At 35.1% G+C, this 13,705-nt stretch overlaps 1 protein-coding gene and 1 long non-coding RNA gene across 13 annotated transcripts in view; both read right to left on the bottom strand.

The window, feature by feature from the left end:
• Msp300 (Muscle-specific protein 300 kDa) overlaps window positions 1–13,705 on the bottom strand; it is a 93,795-nt gene that overhangs the window by 42,310 nt on the left and 37,780 nt on the right. For all 12 annotated transcript variants that reach the window (XM_087412941.1, XM_087412898.1, XM_087412910.1 and 9 more), the window contains 8 exons: window positions 13,059–13,701; window positions 12,574–12,912; window positions 11,929–12,234; window positions 11,099–11,250; window positions 3,702–4,512; window positions 3,468–3,626; window positions 3,040–3,402; window positions 2,835–2,945 (listed from right to left, as the gene is read on the bottom strand). In XM_087412941.1, coding sequence (XP_087269067.1) covers window positions 2,835–2,945; window positions 3,040–3,402; window positions 3,468–3,626; window positions 3,702–4,512; window positions 11,099–11,250; window positions 11,929–12,234; window positions 12,574–12,912; window positions 13,059–13,701 — 2,884 coding nt within the window. The remainder of the gene's footprint in view (window positions 1–2,834; window positions 2,946–3,039; window positions 3,403–3,467; window positions 3,627–3,701; window positions 4,513–11,098; window positions 11,251–11,928; window positions 12,235–12,573; window positions 12,913–13,058; window positions 13,702–13,705) is intronic.
• LOC105144132 (uncharacterized) lies at window positions 5,264–8,879 on the bottom strand. Its single transcript, XR_015547385.1, has 2 exons — window positions 6,770–8,879; window positions 5,264–6,657 (listed from the first exon to the last, which is right to left on the bottom strand). It is a non-coding gene; the product is annotated as an uncharacterized LOC105144132 (long non-coding RNA).

Raw genomic sequence — 13,705 nt, 5'->3', positions numbered from 1 at the left:
GTCTCTTTACATTCATCATGGGATGGGGGGCGATATTATTTTTAAAGCCAAAGTTTTCATTTGAGCAAGTCGCATTAAAGTATATCGAAAACCTCTCTGTGTACGTAAGTAAAGTGAGTGGATTTCGTGAATGAATGTACTTGAACATCGATTGACAGTAAACGAGTTTTTATTTTTCCTTATTCAATCACATCGTATGGCTATTTAAGCACAGATATTTAGGTCAAGAGACGCGCGCTCATACATGGTAATATAATCGCGTTTATAATCTCGTAGAGTGATATCTATTAGAAAATCAGTGCTCGATAAAAATTTACTTAGAAAAATTATGTGGTACTAAACTAAGTCGTTTGATCTTATCAAAAAACGTTGACGACAAAGGTGAGAGTGGATTTCATTTTGTATCTGTTCTATCTCGCCTTTATCGTTAATGTTTCCTTCGATCAGGTTTTGCATGTGTAATTTGAGATGCAGCGGCTATCATCGTCGTTATTCATCGATAATAGTAAAAATTATAGAATCGAAAACAGAGGAGATAACTTATTCATGAAACGAATAAACGAAGATAACAACGATGAGAGTCGGATTCGTTCAACGGGGGTAGGTCTCTATTGTCATGGGTCCAAGGGCTCTAAGTCTGGTGTGCCTCGCTGTACGAGTAGTTTAGATCTCTCGGTGCGCGCCTGGATTTTACTTTGCAAGGATTTGATTTTCTCGCGATAAATCTAACCGCATATAGAACCGCAAATCGAGAGCGTTAACACGTCGAACGAGCGAGAGGGACGGAATGAGAGTAGTGAGGTCATGAGGGTTTTAATAATGAAGCAGACATTAAGTAAGAAGGAAGAGCGCAGAGTACAAAAAAGTCATGATGAATAACGAGCGAAATGGTAACGATTTCGATAACAACGTAATCATAAACGACGATGATCGCAAGGGGAGATTGAAATACGATAACGACGGAGATAGCGAGGATAGTGACAGATAAAGAAGCACAGGTAATCGTTGGAAATGACAGAGGTATAAAGGAACAAGGGATACATCAAAGAAAAATTCATAAATGAAACAACTGATAAAGAAATGAATGCGATGAAATAAGAAAAAAATAGATACAATAAATAAAGGAAAATTAAAGCATATTGTAAGAAAATAATTGTAGCATTCGATTTGTCTCGCATGATCTCGACACGCGTCTTGACATTGGAGGTCACTTGATTTTCCTATGGCTTTTACAGCTATATGATTGTTTGTCTGGATTACGAAAGTCTAACATAAAAATTCAGATCACGTAAGGGATGCGTACGTGTGAACGGTGCATGACACGCTTTACGTGAATGTGCGGCAGTACTTCGCGTTTTGCTACGTGGTCTTTCATTCTAGAACGTAAGACATATGTGCGTGATTGCTTATTACGTAATGTACACGCGCGCACACATGAACAGAGATAAGTAAAGAGAAAGATACGTATATATTGTAATACACATACATGTGTGAGAGTATATATACGAAGATGTAGCGATATACACGCGTGATAAGTGAAACACTTAAACGATAAAAACCAGAAAAAGAAACACAGAAAACAAGCAAAATCAAGTAATCCCCTTCAGAAATGATAGTACAAAAGTTTTGCAAGATTAAATGATCTTAAAAACTAGGATTCGAGGAGGAGACTATATGTGTGTACCTTGGTGAGAAAAGGAAAACGGATATCAACATAGTTAGAACATGATACCAACTAGTACCCTGTAAGCGGTGTACCACCATGATGAACACGAAACCAAAAACTTTCGAGATTCGATTTCGTACAATTCACAAATATGTATCATTTATCTTACAAACAAGAAAAAGAATAGAATATAAATATTTATTTTAAATTTATTATTAATTCGCATTGTGTTTATTGTAAAAAGTATAGATGGTTTTAGTAAATGTTAGCAGATGATGTAGTTATTTGACAATAAAAAAGTTTACCAAATTCTGAACAAAATTTGAATTTATCTGTTCGGTAATAAAATTTAAACCTGAAAATCGACGTAAATAACGTACAATTACAAAATAGCCGTATTCAATTAACAAATTATGTAAGTTAGTTCTCGAAAATAATATCGATATTTAATGAAGTTTTGACGCATGAGAGTACAAAAATAAGATTCGCACGTAAAAAAGAAGGATATAGGATAAAAGATAGGTATATGATATATAAACAGTGCAGGAAGCATCTTAAATTAGTTTTGACAGTTGCAACTATTTTTTTTAAATATGTAACTATTTTTTTTAAATATGTAATTATATATATAATTTATTAATGATATCTTATTTAAGAAGATGTTTCCATTCGTATTTATATATGTAGTTATTGGCCATTTCTTAATTCTTCATTTCATATAGTAAACAAATTAATTTTATCTGTTAATATTCTAAATTAATGAAATTTTTTGAAATATGTATATTAAAGAATTAATTTTTATATATTTTATCTTTCGATATAACAAGGATATAAATGGCAAATAACTCAAAAGTTAATCCTAGTTATATGTGGTTAATAGTGGCTCGATCGACGGTTAGTTATAAATCATGTGCGTTCTAATTATGCGAGTATTATATTCAAATGAAAAGAGAGATTTGCATAATTGCGCCCAAAAACGCAGAAAACTACCCCCGACAATTACGCGCAAAAATCTACCCCACCTTCCGACAATTCAAAGGGGAATAGAACAACGCATTCTTTCTTGGTGGTGGTTTTAGTTGGTATCGAGCAAATGCAAAAATCAATTGCTGCTTCAGCGCGCTTGTGCAGGTAATAAGAACGTTAAGGAAAGAAGGGCTATGCCTACCTGTTGCTCTTGAAGAGCTTTTTCTCGATCATTCGGCATATACGTCGGGCTGAGTACCGTCCTCAATTGTTGCTCCACCTGCACAATGTGTTGTCTCAACTGTTGAATTTCCTGAAACGAAATAAGACAATCTCGCTCGATATGGAAAAACATTGTACTGTATCGTAGTTTGAAGACTAAATGCTATCTTTTCCATTCCGCTAACCTGTTGATACTGATCTATCTGCGCTAAGCAAACTTCTAGAGAAGTTGTCTGTTCTTTAACGGTGCTGTGAAGAGAATTGAGTTCGGCGATCAAATCGTCAGCAGTATCTTTCACCCGGTTATCGCCGACGATACCGGATCTAAAGTGCACCTCGAGTTTTTCCACGGAGATCGTGATCTTTGTTTTTTGAATCGCGATATCGCTAAGCATTTTCTCACGAATAGCATGTTGATCGCGCAACGGTTTCTTCTTATTCTGTGGCAACTCCAGCGTCTGCTTGGCCTTCTCCATCCAGCTCCGCACGTCCTTCATCTTCTTCTCGCATTGCTCCCATTCTTCACTGGCCTCTTGCAGTAATGCATTCTGTAATATGGGGATTTTTGACAATAGACTGATATTAACCTAAATTTCGGTCGAAGTGAACTAACCCTTTCCAATAGCTGACCCTCAACCTGGACTTTGCCCTCTTCCGCCTCGGCCAACTTCTCTGGTAGGTCCGCCACGGTAGTTACCTGACCGATATTCTCCAATTCTCTGCCCATGTCACTAAGATTTTTATTCACCTGCTTGCAGCTCTTGACTGCTGTCTATAAAACGAAGGAAATGTCAGGCGAACATTGTCGCATATCGTAGAACGTAAAAAGTGACGTTCTTTCACATACCGAATATTCGTGCAATCTTTGTCTGGCTTGCTGAAGAGTGCTGAGCTTCAATGGTTCGACTAGGAATTGTCGTTTTTCCTCCGTCCATGTCTTGACAGCCTCATAAAGTGCAAGGAACCTCTGCCAGGCATCTAGAGTGTCACCTACGATTTGTTTTTTCTCTTCCAACCAGCTCTTGATCTGCGCTAGTTGTTCAGTAAGATTATCGATCGTGCTATTGATTAGCTCCTTCTCGGCGTCGTCCCTCGTGTTCTTGACGATGGTTTGCCCATTCCTCGTCAGTCGTTCGAGCTTATCGCTAATCGTGCCCAGCTCGTTTTGTATTTGTCTGAGGTTTTCTCTGAGGATAGCCGGCTCGATTGATCTGTCCTGTACCTTGAGCTCGGCTTGTCGAATCCATGCTTGCACCTCGTCCACGTCGATTAGATAATCCGACCTAACAGTCCTAGCACGTTTCTGCTCTCTTTGTTTTTCCTCCATTGTTTGTGTCGTTGCTTCGGCACAAAGCTCGAGTGCGGTCAGATGCTGGGTAATGTCACTTGGTACTAGCTGCTGGCTAGCTTGGTACCGCGCCTTAATGCTTCCTGAGAAGTTCTTGGCGGTGTCAACGAGATCCTCAACCTGTGAGTTCAGCTTTCCCAGTTCGATCTCAGTCGCGTCTTGATCAACGCCGTAAACGTATAAATTCGACGCGCTTTCGCGCGTCTCGTTTAGTCGCTTTCGTAGGCGCTCGATCTCACGTTCAATGTTTTCGAGCGCCTCCAGATCCTCGCTCGCCTTCTCGGACTTCCCACGAAGAGAGCCGACGAGTCTAAAAGGACGATTCGAATGGTGACGATTCGCACGGTGAAAGAGGCTCTCGTAAGAGACTCTTAACATTTTTTTATCATACAGACGCGTTGAATTTATGTAAATACATTTGGTCATTTAAGGGAAGGTTGGCGAGAAAAACAAGCTCGACTATTTAATTTTGAAACTAAAATACTTGTCTCTGTGTGATATTAAATTCCTCTTAAACTAAAAATAACTAAAAATAACTTAAACTAAAAAAATTGAATAATATTGTATAAAAAAATATAAATAGTATAATGCTGCTTACATTTAAAAAGATGAATAAAATAATAAGATGTAATTATTCTTATTATTGCTCATATACATGTTACAGACACATATAGAGTATGATTTATTGAGATGTCGTTCCAAATAACAGACATTTCCGAAACGAATATAATAATATATTAAAGTTCCACGTGAAAAAAATTGTATGGAATAATCGGTAGTCTTAAACATTTGTGGTGAGACAAATTTAGAATCGGAAATGCGTGTCGCTGTGCTTCGGCTGGCCCGATCCCAGGCGAAGTCGCGCAGTCAGGGCAGCCTTGGCTAAAAGTAGACGAAGGAAGTATGTACCGATGGGAGTTTGGCCGACTGTTCACACTTGTGGTATACCACGAAGAAAACACTGTTCAAAAAAGGTGTTATATGATTTTACGAGACAATTATTTTATTTAGCATCCACACAATCGATGTGTTTCGAGAAACAAAATTGATGCTTGAAAATGTTTTTTTTTTTTTTTTTTCAGATACTAATTTTTAATCGAATAAACTAGAAAAAGAAAAGTGTCTGATTTTGTAATAGAATTTTAATAATATTATAAATATAATTTTCTATTTTACATTTATCGAAGAATTTTTTTGATAAATGCGCAAATGTCTCTTCTCTCTTTAAATAAGAACAGAGTAAATTACATGTTTTTTTTACTGCCAGTTGCACAGTCAACATAAATCACGAAGAATAATTTAAACGTTGATGTCATCTGCTAAAAACTCGTATGCTGTCATCCTTGTCCTTTTAGAAGGAAAGTACAATTTTGATTTCATCATTACTAAGACGATCTGTATTTTCAACGGTGACTTTCGTTTCTCAGACGGAGAATTACGCAAAATTACAAATTTGAAATTTATTACGACTCATCCCGTTTCTCTTTATAGTCTACTTGCTAGAGAGTGAACTCTTATTAATTTAGTAGAATTTAGTAGAATTAATTTTATCACGTTACAACATGCCATCTTTTAATTCGACATTAAGTATGTTGGCGATTATGTATTTGCTGATTTTTACACGTTGCTTTCAAAATACGTGACCATGAGGATTCTCGAAGTCAATGTTGACTTTTGTGCAACGATTCTTTTTCTACGATGACATCATTGAGCCGGCCTGAATGCGAGATACGATTGCCGGCCGGCAGATGTAACACGATGAAAAACAAATGAAAAATTTTAAAAAAAAAGGAAAAAAAAACCTGTGATGTAAGATTTATAGATTAGTTATGTAAAACATAGACACTTTTTTTATTTTATTTTATAATTATTTTATAACGTATATCGTTGTATTATATTATATTTTTTAATGTATTATAATTGTATTATATTATTAGGTGTTGGAATTAATTCGTAGCGTTTTTTAATGAAAGAATGTTATTTATTTCACATGAGAATTAAAAAATACATTAATGAAAGTACTTCCCATCACTTGTAAAACGCTACGAATTAATTCCAACACCTAATATATTTTTTAATTTATCGTTGAAAGTAAGTTTTTTCGTACGAGGTGTTTAATGTGTCATCCCTATTTCTATATTTTCATTTTGTGAATTCATTCACGTGACCGCGCGCAGTAATGAAAATTGCTCGTCTGAAATAAGAAATAAGAGAAATTAGAATGATAAATTTACGTGCCGCGACAGCCGAATCAAATTCATCGCCAAAATGAGTTTCCTTCTACAAACTATTAACATTTGCACGCAGTGATCTATTTCCAGCGCTATGAGTTTAGGTGCGAAACGATTATCTGTTCTCACGCGATCTCGTATAATCTGCGATAGCTCCATCGATCGCACAACTTACTGGTTGCGATCATATGCTGCGCACGATTCTATTTCGTTAATTGTAGTGCCTAACGGATGTCATAAAAATTTCTCTTACTAACAGTGTTTAAATCACTCTCAATCTATCTATCTATACAAACGATATCGTAATCGAACAATAAACCCGAGCAATATATGTACCTATGTATGGTTGGAGGAAACGCGCGATATTCGCGTTTTCGCGATACAGTCGACAGCGAACCGAGCGCGAACTTTTCACTTTCTTCCCTTTTTCTGGATTATTTTTTCTTTAATCCTTATCTTTATTCTTGCGTTTATCTGGATAACAGTATGGCGCGGCACTATCAAGCCAAACAGCAGCGTTCGCGGTTCGAAACGTTATTGGAGGGATACAGTCGCTTGAGTTAGCGTTAGACGCCAGTTGAGACGCATTGGCGAGGCGCCGCGACGCATGCGGCCTGATCTTAGAAATGGTTTGGCTAGCCAAGAACATCCTAAGAATAATCGGTCTGTGAATATATAAGGCCGATAAGGAACGGAGAATTGGAAGAAGACTGTACCGAATGAATTTTAAATAATGACACGAAAAATATGTAATGACCGCATGCAACTTGTAGTAGAAATTTTACGACTAATTTTGGTCGGAGCTTCCGACTTTATATTTTATAATTGATCGTGCAGTCTTTCTCGACGAAAATTGACTGAATGTATCCAGAGATTTGAACTAGTATCTTAGTTGGATGGAATCAGCAAATTTATAGCGTATTGCACGTGATTTAATCGACACCGTGACTATCGCGATGAAATAATACGAGTCATAATAACAATTGCAAAGTGGCATAGCAATTAAAATGGAGATTGCATGCACGTATACTATTGTTTAAAAATTTCTGGATAAATGTTGTTGACTAATATATACAATATAAAATATGAATAAAAATACAACGTTAACTACGCTGATCAACAAAATTTTAGAGAAAACAATAGAAAATTTATCATTGAATAGATCGATTATTAAAAAGACTATACTAATGTTATCTTATTATTATAAATTCATTATTAGAAAAATTCCAGTAATATTCGTATGACAAAGATTACGAAATTTGTGTCTAATTGTAAAAATTTTGTCAAAAATATTTTATCTTTCTATCATTCCAGATAATTGATGTTAATAAAAAATTAATAAATTTTGTTGCAACCTACACGTTCTAACGCGAAAAATTTACCGGAGTCGCGTGCCGACTGTTATAGTACATTCCATTGTATCATGAATCATAGATACATATGTATGTGATATCATGTCTTGTTTATGATACAGTATGTAAGATGCAATGTTTGATTTTATTTCAGACGATGTCTAATCTATATTTAACGAAGATTTAATTAGCATCGGACGCATCTTATGATCGGCCAGCGAACTACGTATCGATGACACGACACATTAAGGTATGTAGATATAGAGCATTAAAAAATTCGCTATACTTTCCACTATATTTTCGTCCATCATTAATTATAGAAAAAAGAATCTCAATTGTAGAACAGTACTTTATAAAATTTGCAAAAAATTGAATTTTGCAGTGAAATGTGTTTTCTTTTAACTTTTATCAATCATACGCAAAATATAAAAATACTCGTATAATATAAATTCCAGTGTCCTCATCTGCAATTTAAATTTCTTTTGATTGAAATTTATCTCTGATTCTGCGTGCGATACACGTATGTCGATATCGTACTAATATAGTTTGTTCCGCTTTGTGCGCATGCGAAACTACGACGTTTGCGCCATACGAGAGATGAGGTTTCGCAAGTTTAAGTAATCGTTTTGATTAAGTCGCGATTGTAGGACGTTATCCAGATGTATCCTCGAATTAGTACGACCGTCTCTTTTTTCCGTTGATATTTAACGAGAACAAAAAAGAAAGAAAAAAATCCCGTGTGTATCATACCTCGGAAGAGCGTGTTCCCAAAACGTAAGCTCATATCCGTCCAAGTGTTAGTATTCACCAGAGTTTTTCATTTGTTGTGCGTTACGTTCCGCATGAAAATAATAATTACGCCACTCCCATCATTGACAACACAACAACACGTGCGGAATCGGATGTAAATACATTGGAGACGAGACGTCATGCCCGATGACAATCCGCCACCTGGCAAAACGTCAAAACGTCGCACGCCGGCGTTATCCGCGAGTGCTTAAACGCGAGCACTTGAACACGTAATCAGCGTCGATGGTACGTCTGCAGAAAGATGCAACGAAAAGTAGAATTTTTAGCATCGTGCGCAACACGTCGTCGATGCCGGTACGATGATGACTGAATGAACTGACGCTGGGTGATACTACTACGGGCGACAAAAAGTATGGTAGGGGCCATGGACACATTTCCCCTTGGGAACGCATATCGACCTTTCTCAGTAGTCTTATATCGAGTGTTTATACGGTGTTATACAGCCCGTATTACGTCATACGTCATATGACAGATTTAGTGGTGACGTAGCGCTAATGAAGCGATGATTATCGGCGATCACGGCTAAATATCGATTGTATATGCGCGCGTGTGACTAACTTTCGCAAATATTGAAAAAAAGCGCGATCGCGACTTATTTAAATTTGATTACAAGCTAGTGTCAATCTTTTCGTAACAAAAAACCGTTGTGGGAGACCAACAACTCTTAAATTACCAACGATAAAGAGAATGAAAGATTTTTTTAAATTAGATTTTGGTAATACAAATGGATAGTAAAATCTAATTCATATATTGTTGAATTTCTTTATCGACAATTAAAAAATCTGATTAAAGAAGATTAATTGCATAGATGTTTAAAAATTGGAATGTTGTGTAAGATATAAATAAATGTTCCGTTTGTCTTTTCTTAATATTTTCGATAGAGTAAAATTAATTCTACATTAGTCAAAGAATTATAAATAATCTATTAAAAAAATAATCTATTAAATTCTGGGATATGTATTAGATAATATTTAATATATGAGATTGTCTGCAAGCTATATTTATATTTATGTACTATATTTATATTCTGTTTTGTAACGCTAGTCGTATTATGTCGAATTTGGATCACTCACATTGCGTCGTAACTATTATTACGTATTTGATTTGTAATTTTTACGCAACATTATGTAATCGTTAATTGGAGTACAAGCATGACGGATAATGATCGGAAATTTGTCGGAGAATTTTATCATGATTGACTATTACTGTGTAACAGCTCAATTTGGAAAGACATAATTGGAAATAATATGAAAATTTAAATTTACCTTAATAAAACACTTTTTCACAAAATTGTTTGTCACTGTCATTCTTTCGCAGTTTTACTGTAGATCTTCTTAAAATAATCTTTGTCGTTGATTCGTGATATGTTATTAGGTGTTGGAATTAATTCGTAGCGTTTTACAAGTGATGGGAAGTACTTTCATTAATGTATTTTTTAATGCTCATGTGAAATAAATAACATTCTTTCATTAAAAACGCTACGAATTAATTCCAACACCTAATATAATATTTTGTTTTGAAATAATTGCACTATCGTTTTACAAGTATTTTAGTTTCCTCGCTCATTGACCAACTGTTTCACTACTGACATTGCGACCGAAAAGTCAATTGCTAGCGCAGTGTTTTGGCAATGATTTGGATGCGTCGTGATAGGATAACAGTCTTAAAAACCTTTATTAAAATTGCGACACATTCGTGCCTCGTCGGTATTTTTACTTATTAAAAAACGTGATCTTATAATCTTTCCCTAAATGTCAAAATTAAAAGAAGAGGTATCTTGCATTAATTATATTATTTTTAATTAATATATACCAATATGCTAAAATGCAAAAAATTAAAATGATATGATCACCTGAAAGGAATACTAGAAATAACTGATCAGTACAAATATAGAATTGCTGAAATAGAAAATGTATATGTCATAGGAAAAGGGAACATATAAGCAGAAGCTTCAAATGCACATTTATACATGCACATGCAAATCTGCTCGCAGAAGGACCTAAATAGCACCTTTTATTGCCAGCCGAAAGATCAATAAGTTATTATAAAACTTATAAAATATTATAATAAGACAAATACAAAAAATGTTGTAAACTTAAATTTTTTAATATGTTAAATTAAATTTTTATGATTACAAATATTATCAATTTTATTCTCCGTATTAAATAATAATAAAAAAGTGCATGTATATTTTATTTCTGAAATTACAATATAACCGTGATGTTAAAACTTGAAAAAGTAAAATTTTATAAATCCGGAATGCTATATGAAATGCGAACATTTGCTATATTTTTGCTAGAATACATGGAATAAATATTAATTGTTAAAGTTATTCTATTATTTTTATATTATTAGTCTATTTATAAAAATGTTTTTTTATTTAATTACCTATGTTAATTAACGATAAGATAATATTGAATTGACTTAATTGGCTAGCGATCGCATAAGGTGGTGCTGGTCCACATTCTGAGCAGATATAAAAGCAAAATACACTTTGACTCACGATTCGACGGATTTTTGTAGTTTCTCAAGGCGTTCCTCAAGATTTCGTGCCGGTGCTTCCGTAAACGCTGCGAGATACGCGAGTACAGGTCCTGCCAAGCTCTTCACTTCTTCCGTTTCAGGTTTAAGTTTTTCAGCTTCCGTTACAAGTTCCTGTTCACAGCAAAGTCAGGAAGCGTATTAACTTCTCTTTTGATCTTTGATCATTTTACATCATTTTCCAAGTTTTTAAATTATTTTAATTTTTTAGCACATATTAAATTTCAAATAAAAATATTTGTAAAAATGTCCAGGCATCTTTTATAAAAATATCGCTTATATGATCGTCTTTTACGAGCGTTCATCACAGTTTGATAATTCGTGAGCGACTAAAGTAGTTAGCTTTGGAGGGCCGAGCACCTGTGGTGCCTGGCTGTGCAAGTCTGACACGTTCGGCATTTATAAAGAGGGTGCATCAGGAAGAGAGAAAGATAGAACTAATAGTATATCTGTATCCTTAGTGCACGGTAAATCGATAAGAATGTGTATCCACACAAAATGCGACATTACATAGCCATTTAAAGGATCAAAAAGTATACTTCGCGTGACGTACATTTTTCTATTATTATACAAAGTTTTATCTATGCTCATGTCAATAATTATAGAACATGCTTAACCCACTTTCAATATATTTAGCTATTTTTAAATTCATGGAATATATATATATGTATACATAAGATAGATTATTCCGATAGTGATTCTCAAACTAATTGTATTATTATATTTATATTGTTCGTGATAAATATTTTTTTAGTAGACAAATTATTATTTTTTAGAAAAATTGTTACTTACTTCTAATACTTTGACAGTATCGTGTAAATGTTGTTTCGATCGTACCACTGTATCGACGAGTTTACTTTTTTCCTCAGTCGCGATCAATCGTGATTCGATGAGAGCCCATTGTGCTTCCAAGTCTTCCCAATGTCGCGATAATGCCTCGAGTGCATCCCTGCGTCCTTCGAGTCCCGAAACTAATTCGCGCCATTGCGAATTGATCTCGGAGAGCTGCGATTCTATCGCTTTCTTGTTATTAATATCTGCGAGTTGGAGGACTTCTTGTCCACGTTCATTTAAAAGATCCAACTCGAATTGTTGATTCTGCGGAAATAAAAAGACATCTAATTAATCAGTATCGAGCGTAGTATGTATGTCGTACGTAAAGCAATTTAATTTTTCTTTTAAATATACGTATGCAAATGTAAATAGAAAAATTTATTAGACATTAAAATTTTTTAGACATACTTTTTTATTTTATACATAAAAAATGTTTTATTGCAAATATCATAAATATGAGTTCAATATGACTTGGAGATTCTATTTAATGTAAAGACTATTTAATATAAAGACTTACGGACTTTTTTTAAATGTAATATAAAGAATACGTAGTTGTAATCACAAAAAAGAAGAAAAAATTTATATCTGTATTTCTTGACACACCTGAATGTCATTCAGGGCATGCGTAATTTTCTGAATATTGAATTGCAATCCAGCTAATGTTGTGACCGGTTCATCCGTGAATTTAGTTCTGCTGATAACAGCGCGAACACGTTCCAAGCTCTGTGTATAATCCCTCCACATCTCTGCACCCTGTTCCAACCGTGAACGTTGCGATTTAGCCGTATTAAGAGTGTTCTTTAACAACTGAGTATGCTGCTGTTGTTGAGCACTTAGTTCTTCTTGTTCATAACTATCCAAAGACGGCCAGATTTTATCTGCCATCTGTTGAATCTGTTGTGACACGAGTTCGCGTATCGAAGATTCGGAGCTGAAATATATCTAAAAACAGAAATTAAAAGTGAATTAAATTAAAATTATTTATTTCACGACAGTATTAATTTTGTAAACAATCGAAATTAATCTCTCATTTCTTAATTTAAATGATTCAAATCATCTAGTTAAAAAAAGCAATAAGAAAAACTCACCTTGTGTTCTTCCAGATCGCTAAAAATGTTTTCAAAATCGAGTCCTTCTTTATTGCTATCGAGCCGAATCTCAGCTTCACGAGCCCAGCTGTGAAGTTTATCTGTAAGAGCTGCGTAATCCAATCTCATCTGCATGTTACTCTCGAAATAATTTCCACGCTCTTCCATCTCTCGCGGTAAGGATGTCAACAAAGAAACTGCTTCGCTTAGCATCTCCTTTAAGGATCCAGGCATTCCTTCTTCATGTCGCAGTGATTCCTTTAGATTCCTGATTCTATCTAGATATTCATTTACATCAGCGCAAAGGGCATGATGTTTCTTTAATTCTGCTTCAACGCTCGCTGGATCTCTCTCCAACAATGGTCTAGACTTAACTTCTTTCTCCTTGCTCTCAAGCCAGTCAAGAATGTCTGCCAATTCACTAGCGAGTCTTCTATGCTCAGCTGCCGCCAGTTCGTGTTGTTCTCTTTGAGTTTCTACTGCCCTTCGAAGAGCCTGTAATTGTTGTTTCAACGATTGCAGTTGTTCCGTCACGTTATTCCTATCCACAACCGAACCTTCCGCCGCTATTTGCTGTCCTTTGTCCGTCGCACTAGCGAGAGTAGCTTCGCATTCCTGAATTTTTAATATAGCGTCGTCGTACCTGT

This window comes from Acromyrmex echinatior, chromosome 1, assembly GCF_024713525.1.
Source record: "Acromyrmex echinatior isolate Ae372 chromosome 1, ASM2471352v2, whole genome shotgun sequence".
NCBI classification, from domain to species: domain Eukaryota; kingdom Metazoa; phylum Arthropoda; class Insecta; order Hymenoptera; family Formicidae; genus Acromyrmex; species Acromyrmex echinatior.
This window is presented reverse-complemented; position numbering and strand designations above follow the sequence as displayed.